The sequence below is a fragment of the Marmota marmota genome, unplaced genomic scaffold, assembly GCF_001458135.2.
Source record: "Marmota marmota marmota unplaced genomic scaffold, marMar, whole genome shotgun sequence".
Lineage (NCBI taxonomy): Eukaryota > Metazoa > Chordata > Mammalia > Rodentia > Sciuridae > Marmota > Marmota marmota.
In genome coordinates this window covers 1,537,845-1,565,235 of record NW_026000079.1, presented here as the reverse complement: position 1 = coordinate 1,565,235, position 27,391 = coordinate 1,537,845, and the positions used below count along the sequence as shown (strand labels likewise).

Sequence of the window (27,391 nt, the reverse complement as noted above, 5' to 3'; positions counted from 1 at the left end):
ACTGGGGTTACAGGTGTGCACCACTGCACCTGGCCCCCTTTTTTGTTTTTTATTTTGAGGCAGGGTGTCTCCAAAGTTTCCCAGGGCTGGCCTCAAACTTGCAATCCTCCTGCCTCAGTTTCCCTAGTGGTTGGGATTACAAGTGTGTGCCACTGTGCCCAGTTTGCTATTATTTCGTATTAGACTGTTATGCAAATTTGAGGGCAATATCACAATGTCACTACCATCTTCTCACTGCATGTTTGTATATCCGTTAACAGTTTAAGAAGTTTCCATATTTACCTTCACATGTGGCCTGAGGGTGGGACGGGTAAACACTCTTATTATTTCAGTTTCCTAAATAGGAAACAGGCTTAGAGGTGAAATGACCACCCACAGCTCTTCACTAGCAGGCAGCAGAGCCGGACATTCCAATTCCACCTCCCCTGTTCTTGCCCACATCCCCAGCCAATGGCTCACTGCAAGGCCAGAGGACCACTGGAACAGGACTCAGGCTTTAATGAAAAAATCCACACATTTTGAAAAGATTTCATCAGCAACCAGAGACTGGCCAACGTGCCCTCCCCAGAGGCAGCTGGATTTGGCGGTGGGGTGTGGCTGAGGGCCCCTCACCTGTAGGGTGATCCGGTTCTTGACCAGCAGGCCGATCTTGATGTCCATGAGGTTGAGGTCCTGCTCCAGCTGCTGATTGGAGCGGATCTTTCTGACCACCTCTTCCTGCAGCTTCAGCAGCTCGGCCTCGGCTGAGAAGTCCTGCTGGCTTTGGTTGAGGAGGTGGGCAAACCTGCGCACCACACTGAGGGGGGGGTGGGCTGCGTGCACTGCCGGAGGGCGGAGGTGTGGGGTCAGAGGCCTCCCCCAGCCTCTCTCCATTCCAGTCAGCTCGCCCTCAGGCCCCTCTGTTGACCTCTGCTCGAGGCCACAGGCCCTGAACTTCAGACCTGCTCTAACTGGCTCTGTCTCCCGGCCAGGCCTGTCCCTGGGCTCCTTGTCTTACAGTTGGGGTGGACAGGGAGCTGTTCTGCCCTGATGTGCTCCCTGCCCTCTGTAGGTGACCTGCCACACACCACAGCCAGAGCCCAGCTCCCTCCGGGTTTCCTTGGAGGCCTCCTCCCGTCCACCCCCCTCTCTTACTGGGTTCAGCTGCTTCTCCTCGAACTGACCAGCCTCCTCTTGGCCCCGCTGCCTGGCACAGAGCTCTTGTGGGGAGGGTCTGTGCATGCAGGGGAGCCCAAGAGATGGGGCGGTTGACGTGTTCCATAATACGGGGAGGTCAGAGAAAGACAGAGAAAAGGTGGGAGGAGAGGAAGAGCAACAGAAGAGGAAGAAGAGGAAGCAGCAGCCTCTGAGCCGCCAAGCCACCAATGCATACAATGTTCACTATAGGATGGACGTCATGATAAGGGCTTTGGTTTTTCTTTTCTTTTTTTTGGGGGGGTGGTGGTAGAGGGGTACTGGGGATTGAACCCAGGGGAGCTTAACCATGGAGCCAGACCTTAACATCCCCACCCCTTTATATTTTATTAGAGGCAGGGTCTCACTGAGTTGCTTAGGGCCTCACTAAATTGCTGAGGCTGGCTTTGAACTCATGATTCTCCTGCCTCAGCCTCCCGAGTTGCTGGGATTACAGGGGTGCACCACGCTGTTCTAAGTGTTTTAAAATCACTCCACGTGGTCCAGACACCATAACCATCCATCTTACTGATGACCCTACGAGATGGGTGTCACCATCTCTACCGTGTAAAGGAGGAAACTGAGGCAATAAAGAGGTTAGGTAACTTGCCCGAGCCACACAACTAGCAAGTGGCAGAGCTCTGGGCAGAGTCTGAGGGCTGAAGAAGTTGGGAAACAAGACCGGGAAGAACAAATTTTTCTAGAAAAATCAAGAACTGAAAAGATAAAGGACGGTCTTGTGTCAGCGCAACAGCCAGGCTGGGAGAGGTGGGCAGGGAAGGAAGCTGGCTGCCCTGGAGATGCCCGAGGCCCCTGAAGGGCAGGAAGGGGGAAGGAGGACTGAGGAGTGAGGGAGGGGACTCGAGATGGCACGTTCAACCTGAAGCCCAAGAGTGCGTAGCCTCCAGCCCAGAGAGGCAGGGGGCTGCGGGACCAGAGGTAAACACGGAGATGACACTAGTCAATTCCACAGAAAAGAAAGGCACCTCAAGGCTAGGCTTCTGGATTTGAGGGCGGGGGCCAAGAGCAGCAGAGAAGGGTGTTCTTGGGAAATAAAGGGCAGGAAGATGGCGCCCCCTCCAGTGCTTTCCAAGTTCCCCTGTGTGGTACAAAGACTGCCCGCCTTGCCAAGGCCTCGTGTGTGGGGGCCACAAAGTGAGGTGGCAGAGTCACGGGCCAGGGAAGCGACAGAGTTGGAGAAGGTGGGAGCCCAGGGAGGAGGGGAATCTCGTCGTTCTGGTCTGCTGTGGTAGATACGCCGGAAGCAGAGAGGACCTGGCAAGGGGCCCTTTGCCTGCAACGGGCTGCCACTGGGTCACCACCCCCGCTCCACACTCCCGCACAGGCAACTTGTGAATGCCTGCCCCTAACTGCTGTGCACCCCAAGAAGGACCACCTAGACCTGCCTGGCTCTGGGGTCTTATGTCCCCAAGAAGAGGGGAAGGGTAGGCCAGGCAGCTCACCCAACATCCTGTAGTCATCCCGGGCTTTCCTGGCTCGGAAAAATGCCTGGATCTTCACAACGGAGTCAACCTGCCGTGAACACAGACGGCAACAAGGTGGCTGGCTGTCCTTGCTCTGGTCTCATGGGCAAAGTTGGACTAGGGGCCAGGGGACCAGGGTGACACTCACATTCTTCTGGAAGTAGCGCAGGCGCCTCAGGTATTGCCTCCGAGCTGCACACATCCGGGCCCAGGCCTGGATCTGGGAGGAGACGCTGCCTCAGAGCACAAGGCCAGAGACCCATCACAGACCAGGCCAACCCAGCCAACTCCAGAGGTCACAGGGTTGTGAAAGGACTACAGAATTGTTCTCAGAGCGTCCCTCAAAATTCAGAAACCCACCAAGCCACAATACCTACCTTGATTATGGCATCCAGGTTTGCTTTAAAATACTGCAACTGTTCCAGGTAAATTTTGCGCTGTCTATGACCCCGCCAGTGAGCCTGCAGAGCAGGAGAGAAAAGGAGGTAACCACAGCAGGTGTCCTCTGGCTCAAGAGACCTGCAGGAATAGCCTGTCCTAGGGTTTGCAGAGAGGGTGGGGAGAAAGGGAGGAAGAGAAACTGGTCCTGTTATCAAAGAACTTCCCACTTTATGGGGAAGACTGAATGGTTACACGTAGCCAACCATGTCTCCTGCACACTCCCTGGCCCCAGAGGACACAGACGCAGACACACAGACACCACCCCTCCACACTAACACCCCCTCATGGAAACTCAAGCAAGAAACAGGCCTAAGAGATATTAATAGAGCAAACACCTACTCACCAACTTCACCAAAGCATCTACCATATCCCCCCAAAATACACTCAAGACACCCATATGCAGACCACCCACACCCTATCACACACTCCACCTCCCTCACACACACAGAAAGTGGGTAGAGAACATTCTGGAGCAACATGCAGCTGCGGATGGGAAGCGCGTACAGGCACAGAGCCGTGTGTCCATCTCCACCAGTGGCCACCTGGGCAGCAGGTTCCTATTGTTCTGATAAGTCACACTTTTCTCTATAATGACACCATCCAACAGTTGACCCCAGCTCTCAGCAGATCTTCCTGCCAAGGTTCCTGAATAGCTGTCAGTCTGTTGGCCTCTCCGGGGCTGGTCTGCTGCAAAGGGTCTACCTGACCAACCCCTCCCCAAGCCACACCCCATCTCTTCTCTCAAATGCAAACCTCACAGCCCTCCTGTTTCAGTCTTTCCCAGGAACCTCTTCCTCTCACCCCAGGCTTGGATGAGATCAACCTTTCTGAAGTACCACTTGGATAGCACTTGGACACAAGTTCCCGACCCTCTGGCCCCACTTCCCATCTGACTTTCCACTGGTCTTCGACCATCTTAAGGATGCCGGCCACAGCAGGCATTTCATGCCTTATGAGGTTCTGGCCTTGAACCTTTATTTGTGCCCACCCTCAGCCCCAGCTCTACCTCTACACACTGAAATTCTTCCTGTCTTTTAGGCCAGTGCCAAGCATTTCCCAGTGTGCAAGCCTAGGTGGTCCTCTACCACTGACATTGCTGTGGCTTCACCCAGTTGTCCCCCATCCTGCCTAAAGCCACTTCTCCTGGATAGGTTTCTTCCTCAGGCTTACTCAGTCCCTGTTAAGCTAGGATGAAAAAGAGGCAGCCTGGCCCATACACCAGCTGTCCATGCTGGAGCCCAGAGGCCAGCAAACCCATGCCTGCCCTCTGTACTCCCCTCCCACTTCAGCCTCTGCTGATGTACCCAGTGGAAAGCACTGTAGGGAAGGCAGAGGGCTCTTCTCTCTTTCCTTTTATTTTTTTCTTTTTGGTACTAAAGATTGAATTCAGGGGCACTTAACCTCTGAGCTACATCCCCAGCCCCTTTTATTTTTTATTTTAAACAGGGTCTTGCTAAGTTGCTGAGGCTGGTCTTGAACTTGTGATCCTCTGCCTCATTCTCCTGCATCATTGGGATTATAGGTGTGCACCACTGCACCCAGCCTTTTTCTTTTTTAATTTGGAGACAGGGTCTCACTAAATTGCTAAGGCTGGCCTCGAACTTGCAACCTTCCTGCTTCGGCCTTCCAAGTTGCTGGGATTTCAGGAGTGTGCCACCATACTTGGCACCAGAGGGTTTCTCTCTCTGCTCAGTCCCTACCCAGCCCCGACAAAGCGCTTCTTTAATAATCTGCCTCCCGGGCTGGGGCATGGCTCAGTAGCAGAGAATCTGCCTCACATAAGCCAGGCCCCAAGTTGGATTCCCAGCACCACAAAATGACCAAAAACGACCAAAAGATACACGCTTCCTAATCTGGACTAGTCAGAATTCAGAACCCTGGTTGGGGTTCCAGCTGGATCAGAGGTTTCAGGAAAGACTGATATCTCAGCATGCCCAGTCAGTCTCATCTTTGAGGCTGGAGGGCAAGTGGCCTGAGGGTCTCAGCTACCTCTCTGATCCAGGACCCCACAGTTCTAGAATGAGAGACAAATGCCCCTGCACACAAACACGCACACCATCCCCGTCTCCCCTCCCACTGTCGTGTGGCTCTTCATCTCCAGGTGTGAAATCCTAGCCTCGGCTCAGGAGGGGAGTCCCCATGATTCAGAGCACTACGTGAAATTCCAGAAGCTCTGTACTAAGTTGTGGGACCAATGCCCTAATCGCAACATCTCATAACGGCAACCACTAATGGAGCCACTAAGCCTTCCATGTGATTTCCTACTTACTCCTCACCATCAACAGAGGAGGCGAGTACCGTCATTATCAACGAGAAAACTGACTGCCGGAAGGGTGCAGGTAAGGGGCACAGACGGCGTCTTTGACCTGGAAGGGTAGGTCAAGGAGGCAAACTCTGGCCTCTGACTTCAAAGCCTGAGCTCTCAGTTCCTGCCCTGCAGGCCCGAGGTCATAATCAAGGGCCATCTGCCAGTCTCAGGCTCACATGTGTCTCCCTTGGTATTTCTGCTGTTGTCTTTGTATCCTGACTGTCACAACATCTAACGTCGCCTGCAGTTCCTGCGAGGGGAGAGATGTGACCACTCACTGGGGGTCTCAAGCCCATCTCCCGTGCTTGCCGTGTGGCGTGCTTTGCAGATGCGGGGCCTTCAGAGGCACTAAATAGATCAAGCTAACATTCCCACGTGGTCCTCCAGATATCCCTGCCTGCAAGGTCTCCCGTTATTCCCGGCTTGCACAGTGCCCTGGCTATCCTCCCAGCTGGCAGGTGCGTGGGGGCCAGCCTCAGAGGCCACACTGGACCACCAGAGGGTGGACGAACCCGAAGGGCTGGCTGGAGCAGAGGAAAGGCGGAAGGCTCCCCTGTCCCCAGGCACAGTCCAGCCCTCTCACCTCCTCACACCCCCTTTTCTCGTGAGGACATCCCCCTGGTGTCTGACTAAATCTTACCTCACTCTTCCTTTGGGGAGGCTAAAAAGCACCCCTTCCGTTCTCTGGACAGTGACGAGGAGGCCACTAACCAGGTCACCTCATGTTCCTGCCTGCTTGCAGGCACTGCTTATAAACACTGAACGTCACTCACTGAACCCTGTAACAACCTTACCATCATCTCTTATTTTTCTGGGAGCAAACAGGCAGAGAGAGTAACTTTCAAGGTCACACAGTTAACAGGGGCAGGGCTGGCTTCCAACTTTAGTTGTCCCTTCCAGGCTCCGTGCTCCACTGCCACCGTCTACAGGCCCAGGATCCTCCCAATCCCCGCGGTCAGGAGGAAGGGGAGCGAACACCCTACAGCTCAGGTCAGCCTGGGCCCGGGCCACTTAGAAAGCCGGAGATCACCTGGATCTTGATGACGGCTGGGACCCAGGTCCTCAGAAAGTGTGCACGCTCAGCAAACTTCTGGCGGACCAGGAAGCCACGGAGGCGGGCCTGCAGCTGGACGATGAAGCCGACGTTGGCCTTCCAGAGCTGCTGGCGGTCATGGGCAGCAGTGACTTTGGTGATGGCCGACTGTGGAGGCAGGAGAGAAAGCCTACGGTCCTCTGACGGGTAGGAGCCTCTCCTTTAGGATAACACCATCCGTGACCCCTTGCCCTGGAAGGGTCCCTGCCCACCTGGATCTCTTCACGACTCAGGTGGGAGGTGTGGAGGTGGCCGTTGAGGGGTTTCTCCCAGGTCCCCTGGAAGGTCTTCAGGTGGAAGTAGTAGGCGGTGCCATCCCTCATGTCATGTTGAACCCAGAAAGCTGTGTCCCCTGAGCAGGAGCCAAGTAAGCAGACAAGGTTTGAGAAGGCACGAGTTGGCCGGGGTAGGCAGAGAAGCGATGGCCAGTGGGGCCATTACCTGCATGCCTCTTCTTGGCCACGGCAACCTCCAGGGCCCGCTGGTAGCCATCGGCACAGTCAGGAACCACTCCTCGGAGGGCCACGGCAGGGTTCCGCAACACCCGCTCTGTCTGGGCCGCCTTGCCCTCCTTGATGGCCTGGTTGATGGCAGCCACACCGAGGGCCACTGACAGGCACAGGAGAGAGCAGTCAGTCCTGCCCTCCAAGTCCCTCCCACAGGCCCTGTCCTACCCAGTGGGGCAGGACTCAAAAGAGAAGGACAGGGCTGGGGCTGGGGCTCAGTGGTGGAGCGCTTGCCTGGCAGGTGTGAGGCACTGGGTTCGATCCTCAGCACCACATAAATACAAAATAAAGGTCCATCTATAACTAAAAAAAATTAAAAAAAAAAAAAATAGAAGGCCACGAGGTCACCCTATCTGATGGAGATGGGGAACATCCCAGGATGGACAGTCATGAGGAGCAGCAGCGGGTGCTGTGCTTGAAGGAGGAGCTGGCCGTGCGGGAGGCTCCTGAGGAAGCAGGTGGGCCAGGCAGGCAGGCGCTCAGGGGAAGCAAAATTGGCTCATTCCAAGGTCAAAGGCAGGATATGGGCAAGGAATTCTGGGAGAGTTTCTTAGAAGAAGAGAGTACAGAAGTGGGAAGGGCTAATGTGCACCTGCCCTCCAGGCCCCACAGACCCTGAAAACGGGCCCCCTGAGTACCCCCCAGCACACCAGGGTCTGCCTGCACCCATCCTGCCAGTTCCCCTCCAACTCTGGCCAACCTTTCTTTCTCCTCCCCAGGACTCAACATTCTTTAGACAAGCCAGAACTCATTGTTGGAAGCAAACTCAACCGACTAGCAGAAATGGGGTGGATTTTGGGCCACCCCATGATCTCATAGGCTCATGTTGCAGGGAAAGCGCCCACAGGAGGGCAAAGCAGGAAGCAGTGGTGGGCTAGGCTGTCCATTCCTAAGAATTTCCTGCCCCGCTGCTTGCCAGGAAATCCACCCTGTGGTGCAGGCAGCAAGCCTCCTGTTCTGCCTCCTCTCAGAGGCTGGAGGGAGAGGCGGGGTGGGGTGTGGGGGTGCTGGGTGGCTGCTTATCTGGGATGCTGCTGAGTCCCTGTGTCCTCCCCTGCCCTCCCAGTGCCCCTGCTTAGCCCGTTTACTTCTCTGAGCTGTGCTTGTGTCCTGGTTGGCTCTGACCACTCCCTGGCGGATCTCCTCCAGCCACAGCACAGCTCCAGGATCACCTGTCACCTGGAAAATTGAGAGAGACAGAAAAAAGATAAGACCCTAGGCTGACCTCTCCAGGTTCCCAGGCTAAGCAGCCAGGGAGAACCGAATTGCAGGCAGACACCAGGAGCCAGGGATGGCAAACTTTATTCCCTTCTTTCCTGCGCAGGCATGGCCTTGTGGCCCTCTGGGACTGCCACCAGGCACCCAGGCACAGAAGGCTTTTTTTCTTTTCTTTTTTTTTTGTGTGTGTGATACTAGGGACTGAATCTGGGGGTGCTTAACCACTGAGCAACACCCCCAGCCCTTTCTGTTTTTTATTTTGAGGCAGGGTCTTGCTAGGTTGCTTTCAGCCTTGCTAAACTGCTGAGGCTGGCTTTGAACTCACGATCCTCCTGCCTAATCTAATCCTAGTGGCTTAGCTTCCTGCCAGCGAGCCGGAACTCCACTTGCACTCCCTGCCTTCAATGGGGCTCCCTGAGAACTCAAAAGTAGGGTCTATATACAACTGAATACACAGCCTGTTTCAAATCCAGCATCATCCAGTCACAGCAATTATACACAGCTTAACTTAATTATCATCATCTTAATGGCTCGCTGGTGTCACCTCTCAACCACTCCTTCCGGCAACATGCCAGGCGCCATCCCGACTCGGCTGTGGCTCTCAACGGCTGTGGCTCACAACATCGCTTCACTGTTGCTGAGGCTGGCTTTGAACTCTGATCCTCCTGCCTCGGCCTCCTGAGCTGCTGGGATTACAGGTGTGCGCTACTGCGCCTGGCTTGCTAAAGTACTTTTATGAATTAATGTTTATAAGGAACATAAAACAATGCTTGGCACAAAATGATGCTTGGCACCTCACTTAAGCCCTATAACTGTGAGATGAGCTCATTATGTCAAGTCTGTAGACAAGGAAACAGGCAAAGGGAGGTTAAGTAACACTGCAGGATCAGACTGTGCGACGCAAACTCAAATAATCTGGCCCAGGAGCCCTAGTTCTCAGCCACTCTCTCTACTGCCACATACTCAGGGCACCGTTTGTCAACTCTCTTGATTTTCACCCACATTCTGGGAGATCTGTAGGAGCGAGGTGTGTAGTATTTTACAGGTGAATAAATAAAGTTCAGAGACTTTAAGGGTTTTGTCAAGGACAAGTGGCCAGCAGGCATCGGGGTAGGGAATTCAGCCCAGCTTCTCTGAGTCCCAGGCCTGTGCTCTTCCCAGCTGTCCAGTGCCCTGGCAATTGGAGCCATGCTTCCCCCGTGAGATCCGAATCCTGCCTGTGCCCCGCACCTTGGAGTGTGGCCATCAGGATGGAGCTCTGCCTGGGTGCATGCTGGGCACAGCTATACCCACAGGGCTGTCCCTCCTGCTCTGGTGACCCACCCGGCCAGCCCTAACCTCACCTGGGCCTTCTGCCTCTTGGCTGCCACAAGGAGGAGATGATACCGAGGAGCAACAGGAAGGCTGACATCTTCCAGGCCAGCTGCAGGAAGCAGCAGGGCCGACAGGGTCTTCTCAGAGCTGCCCTGGTCCAGAGCCTCATTGATAAGACTGACCGCAAGGACCTCTGAGAAAGAGAGACCTAGATGGGCAGAGGCCCCAGAACTGTGGCCGAGGGAAGGGATTGCCTTAGTGAGACCGCCTTCCCCCTAGCCTGCAGTATACTCACGATCGGTCTCTTCTTGGACCTGGGCGTTGACCTGGCTCACGGTGGCCTGCAGGTCATTCCAGCTCAGGAAGGTTCCATCTACTCCACGCCCCTGTCGCAGCTTCATCAAGGCATCAAAGTACCTGGCATCAGGGAGAAGGGAGCAAGATAAGTGGTGTGTACACTGTCAGCCAGAGTCAGGAAATGTTCGAGCCAGTTCCTCTCGTGGGACAGCACACTCCCTGGGCTCACCCCCACCCTCACCCCCACCCCAGGCAGTTCTTTCTAAGGCTTCTCTGCAGGTTTCTCCTGACCTCTAAACAGGTGCATCCTGATTTTTTGTCTGTAGAACTCTTCTCCCTGAATTCTCACCCCTAACCTCAGGACTTAAATGCTAATGACTCCCAAAGGCACACCTCCGGCTGCCAGATATCCAGCAGCCTCTTCAGAACCTCCACACGAGTGTACAAGGAGCACCTGGGCCAGGCATGGTGGCGCATGCCTGTAATCCCAGTGCCCTGGGAGGCTGGGGCAGGAGGATGGGAATTTGAAGCAGCTTCAGACATTTAGCAAGGCCCTAAGCAACTCGGCGAGACCCTGTCTCTAAATACAATACAAAATAGGGCTGGGGCTGCGGCTCAGTGGTTAAGCACCTCGGGTTCAATCCCTGGTACCAAACAACAAAAACGCACGGACACCCCTCAGCTCACATCTGGACTCCTGATTCCCCATTAAACTGTGTCCCAAGGTCTCCTTCTTGCCCAAAACCCTGGAGCCATACCTGACTCCACTCCCTGTCACATCCCACATCACTCCACCACCCAACCCTGCCACTTCTGCTTTCAAAACAGCCACAAGCTGACGCTTCTCTCCACCCTCACTGCTGCTGCCCTCGGCCACAGCCCATCACTAGTGTCTGGATTACTCTGATAGCTCCTACCAGGTCTTCCTGCCTCGCCTCTCGCATCCCTGCGATCGATTCTCAGCCCAGCAGCCAGAACGACCCTGCTAAAGTAGGTCAAGCTGTCTCCCTCCTTGCTCACTTGGTCTGGCCTCTGCTACCCCGTCTTCACCTCCCACTCCTCTCCCTGCCTCAGGTCACCCTGCTACCCGGGCTTCCTCGTGTTCTGTTTTCACTTTTTGTGGTCCCAGGGATGGGATCAAACCAGGACCTTGCGCATGCTAAGCACCCGCTTGGCCGTTGAGCTAACAGCCCAGTCCTTCCTGGTGTCCTCTGAATGCACCCAGAATATTTCTTTTTAGGCCTCTGCCTCATTAGGCCCTTTAGGTCCCTCTTGGATGACCCCCCATGCAGAAGGTCATCTGAAATCGCACAGTGGGAACAGGAAGCCCACCCCTCCCGTGCGCCCGCCCTCGGCTTCCCTGGCTTCCACTCTGGTAATCACCCTTCTCCTGTTATCTCACGGAGGTCTGAGGAGAGCGGCACCTAGAATAGTACCTGGCCTGTGGGAAGCTACTCAAACATTTGCTGTGAAAGAATCCATCAGTGGAGACAAGGGGAGCGACCGAACTCATCCACACAGGAGAACAGGCCCAGAGCTGTGAACAGACCCAGAGGCGCCTGGGCCCAGGGTGGAGCACCCGCTAAAGGCTGATCTCCAGCACAAGTCTTAGTCTCATCCGTATTCCCTCCATCCCCGGCCCCCACAAGTGGCAGAACCTTTCTCACCGCTGAGCATTTTCTCCTTCCACCTCCGCCAGGCCGGTGGCAGGATCCGCCAGACTGCTCCAGAAGCCACAGGCATCCCTGGCCTCCAGGGCCCTGTTGATCAGGACCACAGCCGACAGCATCTCCACAGCCACGAAGAGCTCCTCCTGGCAGAGCTCCTGCAACGGGAGGGAGGGTGGTTCCCAGGGGGAGCCGGGCCCCTGAGGAATCCTGCTGGCCTGCCCAGGGTCCTACCATCCCCTAGACTATGCTCAAAGCCTGGGGTCTGGATTCACCCACTGACAACAATCGTACTAAAAACCTGGGGATGCTTACTCTGGGCAGCTAGAAGCACTTCACACCTAGCACCATTTAATTTTCATAACGAGCCAATGAGGCGAGTATCATGACGAGTCCCATCTCACAGCCAAGCCCGTGGCCAATAATGTCTGTTGACCCAACTGCCGATTCCAGAGCGCAGACCTGAGCAGTGGCCTCGCCAGCGACCTTCTAGTCTTCACTTCACGTCAGTCCTGCTCTGGGCTGATAGCAGAGCAAGGCCCTGGTCTTCATCCCCAGTACCAGGGGAAAAGAGAACTGCACTAGGCCAGAGATGGGGGCAGAGGGGCACCTCCACCCTGTGCTGTGCATGGCAAGGCCCTGGACCCATTTCTCTGCCCAGTTCTCATCCGCCTCCTCTTCAAATATTTGCTGATGCTATTCTATCTGAGCACCCTTCCTGCTTTCTATTAATAGAACAGTGCAAATAACAACAAATAGTAAAGATGGCCAGAACCTCCTTACCAGGCCCTCTCTCTAAGCACCTGTTAACTCACTGAATCCTTATGACAATCCAATGAGTAGATATATGATTGCTGCCCCCTGCCTTTTTTATTATTATTATTATTTCTGGTAGTTGTAGATGGACACAATGCCTTTATTTGTTTATTTCTAAGTGGTGCTGAGGATCAAACCTGATGCCTCATGCATGCTAGGCAAGTGCTAAGGATTGAACCCAGAGGGCGCTTACCCACAGAGTCACATCCCCCGCCCTTTTATATATATGTATACATTTTTTAGAGACAGGGTCTCACTGAGTTGCCTAGGGTCTCACTAAGTTGTTGAGGCTGGCTTTGAACTCACTCACGATCCTCCTGCCTCGGCCTCCTGAGCTGCTGGGATTACAGGCATGAGATGCCATGCTTGGCTTATTGTTCCCTTTTTATTCACAAAACAGTGACGGATGGAGAGGGTAAATGACTTGCCCAATGTCACACAGCTAAGGACTAGCAGAGCCAGACGTAAACTGGGGCCTCTTAAGTCCCTAACCTCGCTCGCTCTAGTTTACCTCTTGGTACTCATTTCGCATTTCCTTGTTCTAAGGGATTCGCAGGTGGCGACTGTTCCTCCTGAAGGCGCAGCTTGTGCCTGAGGTAGCCGCCCTGCAAATGCCTGCTGTGGGTGGACGATTCTCCTGTCTCCAGAAGCCTTCCCAGGGCCCAGGCTCTGCTGCCTCACCCCCTGCTCTGAAGCCTTCTTGCAGCTACGTCGTCTGCTCTCCCTTCCTGTTTCTGTCTGGACCCACAGGGGTATTGTAACTCCCCCACAGACAGGGAGTCCCTGAGCGAGGTCCCATCATCTCACTGTCAGAGAAGCTGGACGGACTGGACTGAGGTGGACGGTGGAGTTGTTCAGAGCATGTGCTTCCAGCACATTCCGGCTCACATTCACTCCCAGCATTGCTAGTTGCACAAGTTACTTTGCATTTCGGTTTCCTTACCTCTAAAATGGAAATACTCCTCCTTACCCAGTGGGGTCCCCTTAAGGACTAAGTGAGTGCGGAGCAGGGTTTGCTCAGGGGCGTTGGCTGGGTAATGCTCAGGAAAGCAAAAGTGACAGCACTTTCCCTGGCCTATCTCGTGCCAGCATCTCGGAGAATGGACTGCCCTGGTCCCTCTGCCTGCAGCCCCTGGCCCTGCCCTTCTGGGGCTTACCCCCTGCTGCTGTTGCTGGAGCACTGCCAGCTCCTGCTGGTACACAGTGGCGGCAAAGGGATACACTGGAGGCAGCTGGGCTTCGGGGCACAACAGCTCCCGCACGGTGTCAGTAGCCACTCCCCTCTGGATGGCTTTGTTGACCCGCCTCACAGCCTGGAGCACTGCAGGGGAGGAAAGCAAGAGGATGCCCAGGCTCAGCGTTCCCTGCCCGGGTTCTCCTGGTTAACTGGGCTCTGCGGGGGACCTCCGAGGGCTAATGGCCTTGTAACCGCTCTAGAAAGCCATTCATTCTTCAGGCTCAAAACGTGTTTCTAAATGTTCAGGAGGAAAAGGGGCTGAGTTGCTTTAAGAAGAGGCTCCTGAAGAAGCGATTTGTCAGGCCTGGAAGTAGAGTAGCTCAGCAAGAACAGGAGCGGCTGTCAAGGCAGAGGTGAGCTCCTAAGGTAGTGAGCACAAGATTGACAGGTGGCTACGAAGCGTAACTAAGAGAAGCTTAGTCAAGGGGCTCCAGGGACCAAACCTTGGTGACAGCGCAGAGGAATATGGAACCAGCTCCAACAGGCGGGAATAAACTCGAAAGGGGCCATGGTGCATTTGAGTAGTTTGAGTTTACAAACTCTGGGCAGATGTGGACCCTGGCATCAAGGAGCACACAGCCTACTGGGGAGAAATACGGCTACAAAAATACCCGTGGAGCACTGCTGTCAAGGCCAGGTGAGAAGTACCCCCCCACCCCCAGAAAAGGCTATCCGGCAGCAGTGGGGGAGGGATTCTGGCTGGGAGGGAGCAGCGAGGCCTCACGGAGGAAAACCATGTCTTTGAGACAGCTCTAGAGGTGTCTCCATCTGCTCCTGACAGGTGAAAATGTGGGAGAGATGCAATCCAGAGGACCAGAGCCTAGTGCCGGGAAAGGCTGGGGCATCAGGAGCAGGTCCTTGGCTCAGCAGAGCGGGATGGAATGCGGACAGAAGAGGTGGGGAAGAATTCTGGAAAGGTCTTATCTGCCAGGCCAAGGAGATAGGACCAAAGTGGAGGATAAATAATGAAAGAACCCATGAAGATCTGAAGATGTCCAACAAGGGAGAGGAGATCTGATCTGTGCTGAGATTCCTCTGGCAACAGCCAGCGGGAATGTTCCAGCCACGCAGATAAGGCAAGCAGCTAGCCAGGAGTGACCTGGGAGCTACTGTGAGCTGGCGTTCGAAAGCTGCTAGGCATAGGTAAGTGGCTACCAAGCAATCTCAGAACCTGACAGCAAGTCAGACCGAGTCAGGCAATCGTGACCGATCTAGTGTCTGCAGGCCACGGTAGCCGGCCTGAGCATCCCTGTCTTCACTCTGGCTAGACAGACTGACCTCTTGGAGGGAAATCATGACTCACTCACATTCTTTGAATAAGGAATTGTATTTGTAAGTAATATTCTTAAAGGAAACTGAGCTAGAATATGAGTTTCTTCTCTCACCTGGGAAATCACTACATTTCATAAGCCAAAGAAATTCAAGCAGGTTGACACTTGTCAAAATTATAGGTGAACTGCCCGGATGGAAACTGCATGCCCAGGAGTCCAGGCCAGTGCAGTACTGACAAGGCACTATCTCTAAGGCCCTGATTAACTTATCTGTAGTGTCCCTCCAGCCAGCCAGAAATGGGAGCAGAGTATGTGAGGGGGAAAGTCCCTTGCTGGGCTGGGACACTGGGCAGTCGTGAGCCTTGCTCAATACAGAACCCAGGAAGGGATGGGATGCTCTTCTAAGGGGTTGGGAGCCACCCAGTCTGGGCCTCAGCCTGGGGAGGACTTACTGGCTTGCTCCTGATCACCCTTGGTGTTGGCTGCAGCCACAGCAGCCTGAACTTCCTCTTTTTCCAGAAGCTCCACCAGGCCCAGCTCCTGAAAGAGGGAAGAGATCCAGTAAAAGAAAAGTCTCCAGGACCAGGGACATGCTTCAGGAGTGGCCAGCAAGAGCTCCCAGGTCCACCAACCCACCCTCCCCCAGTCCTACCTCTCTCGCCTTTAGGCAAAATAACCTGTTCAACCCATCCTATTAACCCATATATATATATATATATATATATTTTTTTTTTTTTTTTTTTTTTCTGGTACTGAAAATTGATCCCGGGACCTCACACATGCTAGGCAAGTGCTCTACCACTAAGCTACATTCCCAGCCCTTTCTATTTATTTATCTTATTATTATTAATTTTTTTTTTGACATTGGGGATTGAACCTAGGTGCGTTCTGCCTCTCAGTTATACCCCCATCTCTTAAAAATTTTTTTGTTTGTTTTTGAGACAAGGTTTCCCTAAGTTGCCTAGGTTGGCCTTGGACTTGTGATCCTCCTGCCTCAGCTTCTGGAGTTGCTTGGATTACAAGTGTCCTCCATGGTTCAAGTCCTTTTTTTTTTAACTTTTGCATTACTGGGGATTGAACCCCTGGGTACTTTAACACTGAGTCATATCCCCAGCCATTTTTAAAATTTTGAGACAGGGTCTCACAAAGTTACTCAGGGTGGCCTCAAACTTGCAATTCTCCTGCCTCAGCTTCCCGAATCATTGGGATTATGGGTATCACTGCATCTGACACCCAGTCCTTTATATTTTTAAGATATTTTTTAGATCTTTATTCATCTATTTATATGTGGTGCTGAGGATTGAACCCAGTGCCTCACACATGCTAGGCAAGCTCTGTGCCTCTGAGCCACAACCCCAGCCCTCCTTTTTATTTTATTTTGAGACAGTCTTGCTAAGTTTTTGAGAATGATCTGGAACTTGTGATCCTCCTGCCTCAGTCTCTCAAGTAGCTGGGATTACAGGTGTGCACTATGACACCCAGGCAATTAACCCACCGTTAACTTTTCTTACCAAGAACTTGAAACAACAACCTAGACAACACAAATGTCCACAGTGTCAGAGAGAAAGTCTACAGCACTGAAAACAAGACGAAGTTGAGGTCTCAGTTCACCAACGGGGGAGTCTGCCAACTAGATGGCTCCTGGGTCCCTCCCAGTTAGTCTGAGGGATTGTCAGAGAGTAGAAGCTGGTTAGTCTCATGCACTAGGCTTTGGAGTGACTGAACCATCTAAGCAGTTGATCACATCCTGCTGAATACAAAGAACTAACAGTGGAGACACTGAGAAGAGCCCTCTCCTACCTCACAGGAAAGAGTGTCAGATAACAGAGCCTTACCTGTGCTTTCTGCTCCCTGTCTGAGCTCAGCTGTTCCAGGTACCAGTCAGCAAAGTCTCTTCTCACCCCTTGTAGGGCCAGGGCAGGGTCCTGAAGGGCCTCTAGCAAGGCTTCAGGGCTCTGTCTTTCCAGGGCTTCATCAATGACTTCTAGAGCCCCACGGACTGATAAAGACCAAGACTCCACGATGATTAGTGTGAGACAGCCCATCTCTCCCAGCCCAGCCCAGCCCTGGGAATCCGCTTCTTCCTATAGGCCCAGAATTACCTCCACCCTTGCCCCCTGGGTTCCAGAGCCCATTTGGTCCAGCCCCAATTCTTCAGCTTGGTCTTCACAGCCTTTCCATCTTACCATCCTGGACCCTGAGGATATTCTAACCCTAATTGGAAAATGCCCACCCATCTTGCCCTTCCTGCCCTGATCTCCTCTACCTTCATCTTTACCCCATTCCCTTCTCCAAGGGACCCCAGGTCCAACTGCCCCCACTGCACCAGGAGCTGAAAGTTCTGCCCCTTTGTCTCTGCTCCCTCCTTGGGCCTTCAAGCAAACAGAAACTTCCCTGGAGGGACCACTTCTCCTCTGGACACTGATGGCTAGAAAGCAGAGCAACACTCCTCAGACCTAGATTTCCCCAAGGTAACAGCTGGCCCAAGTGGGGCCAAAGGGCTTCCTGGCCTGAGAAGGCATCCCTCAGCCTTTCAGTGCAAAGGCTCACCCCTCAGCCCCTCCAGGCCTGTCTCTTACCATTGACATGGTTGATGTTGCCCTGGATTTCAGCCTGGGTAAGATAGTAGTCATAGATGTCCTGGTTTTCCCTGTCATCCTGCAAAAACCACATTGAGTGGGACTCCTAGGAAGACCAATGGAGTCTTCTTCTCCTCCCTCCCTGTCTACACTGATTTCTTCTTCTGTAGACCTTCCCAAGACCAAAGGTCAGTCCACTCCTAAGGACTCTGGGGACAGTGTGGGGTCTAACACCTGACCCTGACACAGTTAAAGCAGACCCACCTTTGGAATCTCCAGTCTAATCTCATCCTGTCCCCCATTCCAGAGCCTCTCAGGCTTCCCTGGAGACCATCCCGCCAGAGCCTTTTCTCCAGTTGACTCTTCTGAATTCACACCCTTCTCCCACGTTCCTCTCCATTTCTCTAAGATCACTCTAGTTACAGTTTCTCTAAGAAGCAGCTTCGGGACTTAGAGACGGGACCCAGGTGTCCTGTTCCACTTGAGACTTCCCAAGCCACTCACTTTGGCTCTGCCCTCCCCTGTGGTCCTTACGTGGTTCCTGGCATTGGCAGCCTTCTCCACCTTGGCCAGGGCCAACATTTCCTGGTAGATGGCTGCCAGAGGCTCTCGAAGATTCCCCAGAAGGGCACTGGGATTCTGCAGGGCAGCCAGGGTGTCCTGGACCACCCCTCGCTCCACTGCCTCATTGATGGCAAGGACAGCTGCGTGGACTGGGCGGAGACACGGGAACAAGGTCAGAAGGCCAGGAAAAATGCCGGGCCAGAGCCCAACCAGTTGTGGGCCACTCTACGTCACCCCTTTTCATCCCCAGAAGCCAGGTAACTGACCACCCGCGCCTATGGACACCAGAGAACAGAGCCGGGCACTGAGGCCTGGAGTCCTCCCACGTTCACTGGGCCGATTCCCAGCAGGCAGAGCCCAGGCCCCACCTGCAGCCTCATCCACAGACAGCTCATTGGCCAGGATGCCCCCGATCTTGCTGAAGGCAGGCAGCTGGAGGCCATATTTGGCCAGTTCAGAGGCCATGTTGCTGAGTTCCTCAGCTGGAAAGAGACCACCGGTGCCCTTGGTCAGGCCAGGCATCCCCAGGCCTTGGCCAGGTGGTGATGTCTGGGAATGAGCTGGCTTACCTGTGAACTTGACTTTCCCGTAGAGGTCATGGATCTGAGGGGCCAATCCCAGCTGGAAGAGGAAGAGACTGGGGAAGAACGGAAGGCGTTGGGGCCTGTTCACTTCAGTGCTCTGCCTACAGTGAGTTTGTGGGGCACACCGTGGGGACCAGAAGGCCACTCAACGCCTGCCCTCAAGCCACCCCCAGTCCACAGGGAGAAATTTCGTCCATCAGCCCAAAGCAAGTGCTACAGAAGGTCAGCAAGATGCTGTGGGAGGTCCGGGGGACTGGGAAGGCTTCGCAAAGGGTACACTGCAGTAGGAGGTCACAGGATGGAGACGGAGGATAGGAAGGGCTCAGCAAGCCCGAGACCTGCTGAGCCCAGGAATGGAGGCACAAAGGACAGGGGAAGGCAGGAAGAGATGGCATGGTGACCACAGGAACCGGTCTGTGGTTTAGTTAAATGACGGCCTTTGCCATTCACACTCAGTGGCTTGCATGTGACGCTCTGGATGGGTCCTATTCTGATTCCTTTATACCCCAGTTACAAGGATCCACCGTAACTGCTCTTTCTCACATAAGTGTCACATAAATCTCAACTTACCCTGGTGTGTCTAACTTTCTGGATAGGTGCTTGCTGTGGTCTACCCTCCCTCCTTCCTATTGTGTTTCTTGACAATTGTTGGTTACATCTACCCAGAGGAACCTGGGTGACAGAATTTGGGATCTCTCACCTAAGAGCATGAATGCAGTAGATCACCCGGGGCATGTTCTTCTTGTCATAGATGTCTGTGGTCTCCGGGAAGAAGGTCTAGAGGGGAAACCAGCCAGTTATCACCACTGAGGGCCTTTGAGCAGCACCAGGCATGTACAGAGGAGCGGAGCAACTGGGTCTTCCTCTCCAACCCGAGGCGTGTGTCCCCTATGCCTGAGGCTTCTACGTCAATCTCCTTAGTCATTTCTAGGCAGTTCAATATAAATGAAAGGCAGCCGGGCACGGTGGCGCATGCCTAGAATTCTGCTGCTCAGAAGGCTGAGGCAAGAGGATCGTGAGTTCAAAGCCAGCCTCGGCAACTTAGCGAGGCCCTATGAAACTCAGTGAGACCCTGCCTCTAAATAAAATATAAAAAAGAACTGGGGATGTGGCTCAGTGGTTAAATGCAGCTGGGCTTAATCCCCAGTACCAAAAAATAATAATAAAAGAACGGCACTGGGGACACACTGAGCCAAGACAGCCACAGTCACTCAGTCACAGGGTGCCCGGTTTAACTCAACCCCAGATGATGCTATCAAGGCCATAGGATACAAACCCTATCTTCCAGGAAAAATAGGCCCCAGTCACTTATAGCCACAATAAGCCTATGCTCATGTCCCTCACCTTAGATTCCCACCAGAAAGGCGATATGCTGGGGGGCTGGCCGTGTTCCCATGGGGAGCCCAACGAGGCATGCGTTGCCAGGGAGCACAAAGACATCAGGATATGTCATCCCTGTCTCCAAGTCAGAGGCCCCTGGTCAGTGGTGGCCCCTTTAAGAACTGGGTCACCCTAGGCATGTCTTCTCTGGTGACTATAATGAGGCCTAACCTCAATACATCTTGGCTACATGTAGGCTTAGGATAAAGGACCAAATCTAGAGACTTAATGTCAGTCCCACTGAAGGCACACGCCCTCCATCGCTTCTGCCTCCTGTCAAAAACAAAACAAAACAAAAAAAAGGGCATCTTTCTTCACTACTGTTTCCTCATTTAGAGTTCCCTTCTACAGGGAAGGAAAACAAAATGGAAAAGAACCACACCTTAGAGAATCCTATCATGCCTTGTAGTTCTTTACAAAGAGGATCTGTACCGAGCATGGGATCCCATCAGAAGATAAAACAGGGCAGGGTCCTTTATCCATTTCAAAGTTGAGAAACAAATTGAGACTCACAGAATAAAGAACATGCAGCAGGCACCCAGCGAGGGTCTTAGGCCTAGGAGTCCAACTTGAAGCCCACCACCTAAGGATGTCCTTACTCCATTGGAATTCTCATGGAGAGATGGCTGGCTGATATAAGCATATCTCTGGTGTTATACAGGGGCCCCACTGCAGAATGGCAGCTGTAACTCAGGCCAGAAGACCTTCACCCCATTTTATCCATAGGGAAGTAGAACAGAGACTAAGGAACTCAGTTCAAAGACACACAGCCCCAAGGAATTAATCTCTTAGAGTCATTCAGAAGATACATGAAGATGGGGGCTAAAGAGCCCAGGAAGATAAAGCTTATGGAGCTGGGGGTCAGTGGGGAGAGGACTGATGAAGGTAAAGATGAACAACGATATTTTTGTTTGTTTGTTTGCGGTGCTGGGGATGGAACCAGGGCTTCATGCATGCTAGACAAGCACCCTGCCAATGAGCCCCACCCAGAGCCCGAACATGGGAAATGATCTTGAGGCCCAGTGTTACCGAAGGCAGACCGACGTGGGCAATGGCCAACAGCCAAAAGTTGATGTTGTCTGTGTGGCGGAAATGCAAGCCCGTTGCCTGAAAGGGAAGGGAAGAGAGAAGAATTTATTTCCACAGTTGTCAGTGCTCCTTATGGGCAGAGAGCCGACCACAGCTTAGAGAGTCAAGAGGAAAGGGTGGGGAAAGCCGGAGGACCCCACCCTGTGGATTTCCCATCTTCCCAGGACAGAGGAACACAACAGAGAAGCCACCAGGAATGGATGATCCACTTGGACAGCTGGAAATGACGGCACAGGGGTGGGGCTAACAATCCAGCAAAGGGGAGTCTGGAGCTGGGAGGAGGTTTAAGCTGGCTACAGCATGGAGAAGAGGTGCATGCCCAGGAAGAACTCAGGGTGGCAAAGCCCACTAGTCACTGCGTGTAGCCTGTGGGCAGAGGAGTCTGCAAGCAGTTCTAGTCTCGGGGTCATCATTTTCTTTTTAACTTTGCTGTGCTGGGAATGAACACCAGGACCTTGCACATACCACCCAAGTGCTCTATCTCTGAGCTCCATCCTGTGCTCCATCCCAAGCCCTTCAGGGCCATCTTAAAACACACCTAGCAAGTGTCCTTGCTGCTAAAAATGATCCACACCCACTTGACAGAGAGACACTGATTAATACCTGTTGTCCCAGTGCAATGATTAATAGCATCCTCTTTCATCCTTTAAAGTATCCAGATTTGGACAATAAATTCTATGGGCACTCTACCCTCGCAGCTGCAAGGAGACGGGGTAGCTTGAGAGGAGGAAAGTAGAGAGTGCTCGCCTGGTACCGCAGCTGCTCCACGTCGTAGATCTTCTTCAGGGGAACCACAGAGGGTGCAAAACAGTGGCCCAGCTTAGCCAGCAACACTCCGTTACGGAGGCTCTCCTCCAGCTGCACCGGGGAAGGAAGTTCCTCCTTCAGGCAGGCCTCCATCCAGCTAGGAGCAAGAAAGCAGAGAGCCTTCTCACCCGCTCTGGTGGGCCATGCTAGTTTACACCAACTGCAGGACCTGTCCTCCCTCCCCGACCCTTCCCCTTCTGCCCCATTGCCTGACTGATCCCACCTTCTTCCAAGCTGCCCCAAATACCTGGACAAGCCAACCCTCAGCCTCACTGACCCCAGAAAATCCTCCCTCAGGGATCCTGCACCTGCCCATCTTCAGTGAGGCTTAAACAGACTTTGCTTGTTATATAACATAAGCTCTCGTCTGCCTGGCTGTGTAACAGTCTACTGAACCAAGGTGAATCTGCTTCTTCCTCCATATTGCATTGTTCCCTGGGAACCTGGTGCAGAAAGCTCATGTTATGTGGCTCATAACTCAGCTTTGGCCAGGCGCAGTGGTGTACGCCTGTAATCCCAGTCTTTGGAGGCTGAGGCAGGAGGACCATAAATTCAAGGCCAGCTTCAGCAACTCAATGACATCCTATCTCAAAATAAAAAAATAAAAAGGACTGGGGCTTTAGATCACTGGTACAGCACTTTGGGTTCAATCTCTAGTACTCCCTCCCCACCCTCACACACAAAAGGACTGTTGGTTAAAAGGAAAGAATTAGATGTTTATCCTGCTCCTCCTCCTGGATAAATTGGATGGTAGAATAACCAAATAGTCCCAAGATGATGAGGGAAAGTTTTGTTTGGTCTTGTTTGGGCAGATTTTCGGCTGATTAATGAAGAAGACATAACAGAATTAGAAAACAGTTATTTTGCATTTCCAATAAAATAATAGATTCTGGTAGGTCAACTGCTGGGAGCCATTAGCCAAGTAGGTATGACAATTTCCTTGCCAGCGTACCCCATGTTGCAGTGACATTGAATGTAGGTGACCTTGCTCAAGGACCAAGGCGGATTAGGGCGTTCCCGGTTTAGGTTCCAGGTTTAAGGTTTAAGATTATTCCTGCTGGGAATAGGGCGTATCCTGCTGCCTGAGTTCCCCTTGAGTTCTCACGGGATTCAGACAGTATTTTTTGGGAGATAGAAGCCCAGTGGAGGTGGATTTGGGCAGAGAACGTGGATTTCCCCAGAACGTGTTTGTAGACGGCTGGTGTGAGTTCGGGAATAAAGAGTTGCTGTTTGAATCTACAAGCTGTGTGGTGGCTCGTGATTGTGTGCCCAGCCAGACTTCGGCAGTCAACCATGGAGGAAGCCATTAGAAAGGTTAATGGTGAGTTTTATGAAATAAAGAAAAGGCTATAACCTGAGCTCCCAGATCACACTAACATCACTAAAAGTGGGACAAGCAGACACTGTTCCTCCTATGAGATGTGAAGTGAAACACACCACCACCCATGAAGTCTACTTGTCAAAAAAATGTTGAACCTGAATCTAATCAAGCCTTTAGAACCAACATCCATTTATAGGAAATTTGGGGTTTAGAGGAACAAGTTGAATGACACAAGGAAGCAAATAAAGTCAGAATGTAGGATGTTCTACAGGAAAAGTGATCCAGTTTCTTAAATAAGTCAATGACATAAAAACGGAAAACGGGGAGGTGAGCTGCTCTGGATTAAAGAAGACTGTAGAGGTAAGTGTAATACGAGAGCTTCTCTAGAACTTTATTTGAATGAGTCGAAGGGAAAAAACTAGTTGTCTTTTTCAACAATCAGGACAATCTGAAAATGGCCTGGGCATTGATCTTCCAGGGACTGCAGATAATTTAGTTGGGTATTATAATGGCACTGAGGTTATGTAAGCAAATGTCCACAGGTTTTGGAAATATGCATTGAAGTGTGAAAGAGGATAAAAAGATATAATGTTTGGGGTTTGCCTTAAAGAAACAGAACATGCCGACCCACGCAAGTGGTCCCAGCAACTTGGGAGATTAAGGCAAAAGGCAAGTTCAAGTCTAGCCTGGGCAACTTAGCGAGACTGTCCCAAAATAAAAAATAAAAAAGGGCTGGGAGAGTAGATCAATGGTAAAGCACCCCTGAGTCAACCCCTAGTACCAAAATAACCCCCTCAAGAGAGAAGATGCTATTTTAGCTCGCCCTTTCCCACAGAACAGATCTTTGTCCTGTTGCATTTGCTTTGGGAACAGGTGCCTGGGGGTGGGGGAGTGGGAAAGGAGACCAGGAGGAGTCCATCTTGCTGGGCCTCACTCACCGCTTGGCTTCTTCCAGCCGACACAGGTACTGATAGGCCACGTTCTGCCTCCTCTGGTTATCCATCTCCTCAGCTGTGAGGCGTTCATCTGCGGAGGGAAGAAGGTCCGTGAAGGCCTCAGCACTGAAGCTTTAACAGACTTCCCGAGGCAGCCCTGCTCAGAGTCCTGATACGTCCCCATTCCTCTTCTAGGACACCCTTTACCAGGGGCCTCCTATGCCAGAGGCATTTCTTCCTTTGCCTCTGTAGCCATATTCCTGTCCTCCTCCTCCTTCCCTCCATCTTGCCCAAGCAGGGCTGTCTAGAACCTTCCTTGGCTGAGAATTTTGCTCCATAATTTATTCCTAATTAGCCTCTGAGTTCTCCAAGAGGACGAGCTGTGCCATCCTCATCAGGTGCTCTCTCAAAGTCTCAATTAACAGAACCACCCAGGATTCATCACTCAACAGCCACTCATTCATTCAATACCTCCTTTTGACCAGGCCCTGGGCACTAGTGGATTCTACTCTTCTTTTTTTTTTTTTTTTTTAAATGGTACTGGGGAATCAAACCCAGGGCCTCATGCATGCTAGGCAAGTATTCTACCGCTGAGCTATGTTCCTAGCCCTCAGAACTCTACTCTTATATATATAAACTATATATATCTACTATATAAAATATATATATATATCTATATATATATATATATATATATATAGATATATATATATATATAAATTTTTTTTACTTGTAGGTGGACACAATATCTTTATTTTACTTATTTATATGCAGTTCCGAGTATTACAGAAATAAATAAACAAACAAACAGAAAGGGGAAAAGGTGGTCCAAAAGTGGGAACCACACCATTCACTTGGGATTAAGTGGAAGGACAAAGAGAATTTTTGTAAATCATAAAGGTACTTCAGCTATCCTTTTGTTATAGGTCACCAAGGAGCAAAATAACTCTCAAGTTAAAGAAAATGCAGACAACATTCTGACCTTTAAACTTGAGAAGTGGGAATGCCTTAAATGATAGTGTCCTCTTGTGTGACCTTAGCCCACAGCCTCCATTTATTCTCTGCTTCCTCCTCTGCCCCAACTCTATATTCTCTTTAGAGAAGACAATAAAAATGAAACACAAAGGGTGAGAGAAAGCGAAATACACCCACCAGAAGGATAAACAGAGAGGTCCTAGAGAGTCAGAGCTTGGTGATTCTGCCTTTGACTCAGCATTTAATGTCATTCTCACTCCTGATCCTATTTCCTCATATTGCATATCCAGCAATATGGTTTGGGAGAGGGCAGGACAGTAGCAGTTATGAACTGGCAGTTATGAAAGCTAACACACACACACACACACATCTCCAAGTACAGATTTGAAAGCACTGGCCAACCACAGGAAATCCAACAGTTCCTCTGAGGGGGTGTACAAGGAACAAGTGTTGGCTGTTGAGCATGGAAAATAAAACAGTAAGTGGGTGACATCACCTCAGAGTTATGAACTGAGGACTGAAGGACTTTGCACACCTCTCTCTCTCTCTCTCTCTCTCTCCCTCTCTCTCTCCCCCCCCCCCAATGGAGAAGGAGGGGGTGAAGGAAGAGCTAGCAGGTTTTGCCTGTCATTCAGACGATCTGACGGAGACCTGCCCTCCCACCCTTCCAACCCATCTCGGTCCCTAGCGCAGTGTCTTGGAAGTGAGGCTCAGGACCACCGGCCTCCACCACCTGGGTGGGGTGCTCCTTATAAACGCTGACTACGGGCTCCAACCCAGATCTAAGGAGCGGGAACTCCGGGGTGGAACTCGGGAATCTGCACTCTAACAAGCCTCTCGGGCCATTCGGGCACCTGAGGGACACTGTCTCAAAGCCCAAGGGCTTCCCAGGTTCCCCAGGAGTCCCGATCCTCGGCGACGCTGGGCAAGGCCGTCGGTCATCAGCAACAGCTGAGTTTCCAGGGGCGTCTAGGCCACTGCGTTCTCCCTCCCTGCAGTCTCACGGTTCGGGGATGAGAAGGTTCTAGAAAGCTCCGGCAGCCGGGGGCGTTTCGCACCGGCCAGGTCCCCCGCCGCTGGCCCAGCGAGCCCGGCGCAGCCCCCGAGCCACCCTGCCCGCCATGGCCACGACCCCACCAGCAGCAGCCCCCCGGACCCTCCCGGACCCTCTTTGCACTCACAGGCCGCCCGGCCCCGGCCCGCTCCTCTCCCCTCCATGTTCCTCCTTCTTCCAGGTTTGAATCTCCCGCCGCTGGGCCACCGCCCCTCTCCGTCGCCACCCTGGGACAGGACACTTCCGGTGTCCGCCGCGGGAGACCCTGGGATTTGTAGTCCTCGGCCACAGAGTCCGGCGGCCCAGGTGGGGAGGATGCGGGCCACCTGAGGCGGCGCTCCCCTGCCTCGCCGTTTTCCCCCCCCCCCCCCGGCTCCTTCGTTGCCCCTAGCCTCGCCTCTGTCCTTCCTCCGTAGTGTTCCCATTACCGGCCCCGTTTCCCATTGTTTTCTTGGGTCTCGCTAGCTTGCGGGCCTACTAGGTGCCGTGCACTGAAGCAGGTGGTGGAGCAGCGTTGGATGATGCAGTGAAAGCTGGAGCTGAGTTTGCTGTTCTAGGACGGACAGCTGGACAGCCGGACAGCCGTGTCGTCAGATACATCAGGGTCAGCGACACACAGGAGGGAGGCAGTCCTTGCAGTGAAGGGCTGGGCAGTCTTCCTTTTGGAGGTTGACAGCTGATGTGGGTTGAAAAGTGAAAGAGAATTTATCAGATTGAAGGAGAGAGGCGTTCGGGTCAGTGGAAACAGCTTGTTCAAAAAATGATTTGGAGAAGCCAGAGGGGTGGCTCTTGCCTGTAACCCCAGCCTCAGCAATTTAGAGAGGCCCTAAGCAACTCCGTGAGACCCTGTCTCTAAATAAAATGCAAAAGAGGGCTGGGGATGTGGCTCAGTGGTCGGGTGCCCCTGAGTTCAATCCCCGGTTTTTTGTTTTTAAGTGATTTGGAGAAATAAAACCAAATTCAGCTTCAGGGGAGAGCAAAGTTCAGCCAGGGAGAGGCAGGATGGGATCTCTGAGGTCAAGCCAGGTCCCACACAACCATGGTGTCATGCTAAGGTGTTGGGATGGGGTCTGGTTAGCAGTTATCAGTCAGGGAGCCCTTTAGACCTAAATCAGGACCCGATTTACAATTTAGAAAGAGTCCTCTTATAGCAGGGGCTTGGAGGAAGATGTTGCTAAGGACAGAGACCAACTGGGAGACTAATGCAGTAGCCCTGATGAAAGCTAATAAAGACCTGAACTAATGAAAGAGAACTATAACAATAATTATGCTGAAAAA

At 52.5% G+C, this 27,391-nt stretch overlaps 1 protein-coding gene across 1 annotated transcript in view; it reads right to left on the bottom strand.

The window, feature by feature from the left end:
- Iqgap3 (IQ motif containing GTPase activating protein 3) overlaps nt 1–26,375 on the bottom strand; it is a 39,165-nt gene extending 12,790 nt beyond the window's left edge. The window contains exons 1-23 of the mRNA XM_015502722.2: nt 26,241–26,375; nt 24,088–24,175; nt 21,769–21,925; nt 20,962–21,039; nt 19,253–19,329; nt 18,538–18,605; nt 18,337–18,450; nt 17,939–18,117; nt 17,405–17,483; nt 16,661–16,824; nt 15,278–15,365; nt 13,475–13,638; nt 11,502–11,659; nt 9,833–9,954; nt 9,567–9,730; nt 8,094–8,184; nt 6,941–7,108; nt 6,712–6,851; nt 6,437–6,607; nt 3,035–3,118; nt 2,806–2,877; nt 2,637–2,706; nt 613–821 (exon numbers count right to left, since the gene is read on the bottom strand). Of these exons, the coding sequence (XP_015358208.2) occupies nt 613–821; nt 2,637–2,706; nt 2,806–2,877; nt 3,035–3,118; nt 6,437–6,607; nt 6,712–6,851; nt 6,941–7,108; nt 8,094–8,184; nt 9,567–9,730; nt 9,833–9,954; nt 11,502–11,659; nt 13,475–13,638; nt 15,278–15,365; nt 16,661–16,824; nt 17,405–17,483; nt 17,939–18,117; nt 18,337–18,450; nt 18,538–18,605; nt 19,253–19,329; nt 20,962–21,039; nt 21,769–21,925; nt 24,088–24,175; nt 26,241–26,277 (2,742 nt within the window). The 5' untranslated portion in view covers nt 26,278–26,375. The remainder of the gene's footprint in view (nt 1–612; nt 822–2,636; nt 2,707–2,805; nt 2,878–3,034; nt 3,119–6,436; nt 6,608–6,711; nt 6,852–6,940; nt 7,109–8,093; nt 8,185–9,566; nt 9,731–9,832; nt 9,955–11,501; nt 11,660–13,474; nt 13,639–15,277; nt 15,366–16,660; nt 16,825–17,404; nt 17,484–17,938; nt 18,118–18,336; nt 18,451–18,537; nt 18,606–19,252; nt 19,330–20,961; nt 21,040–21,768; nt 21,926–24,087; nt 24,176–26,240) is intronic.
- Between the last annotated feature and the right edge of the window lie 1,016 nt (nt 26,376–27,391).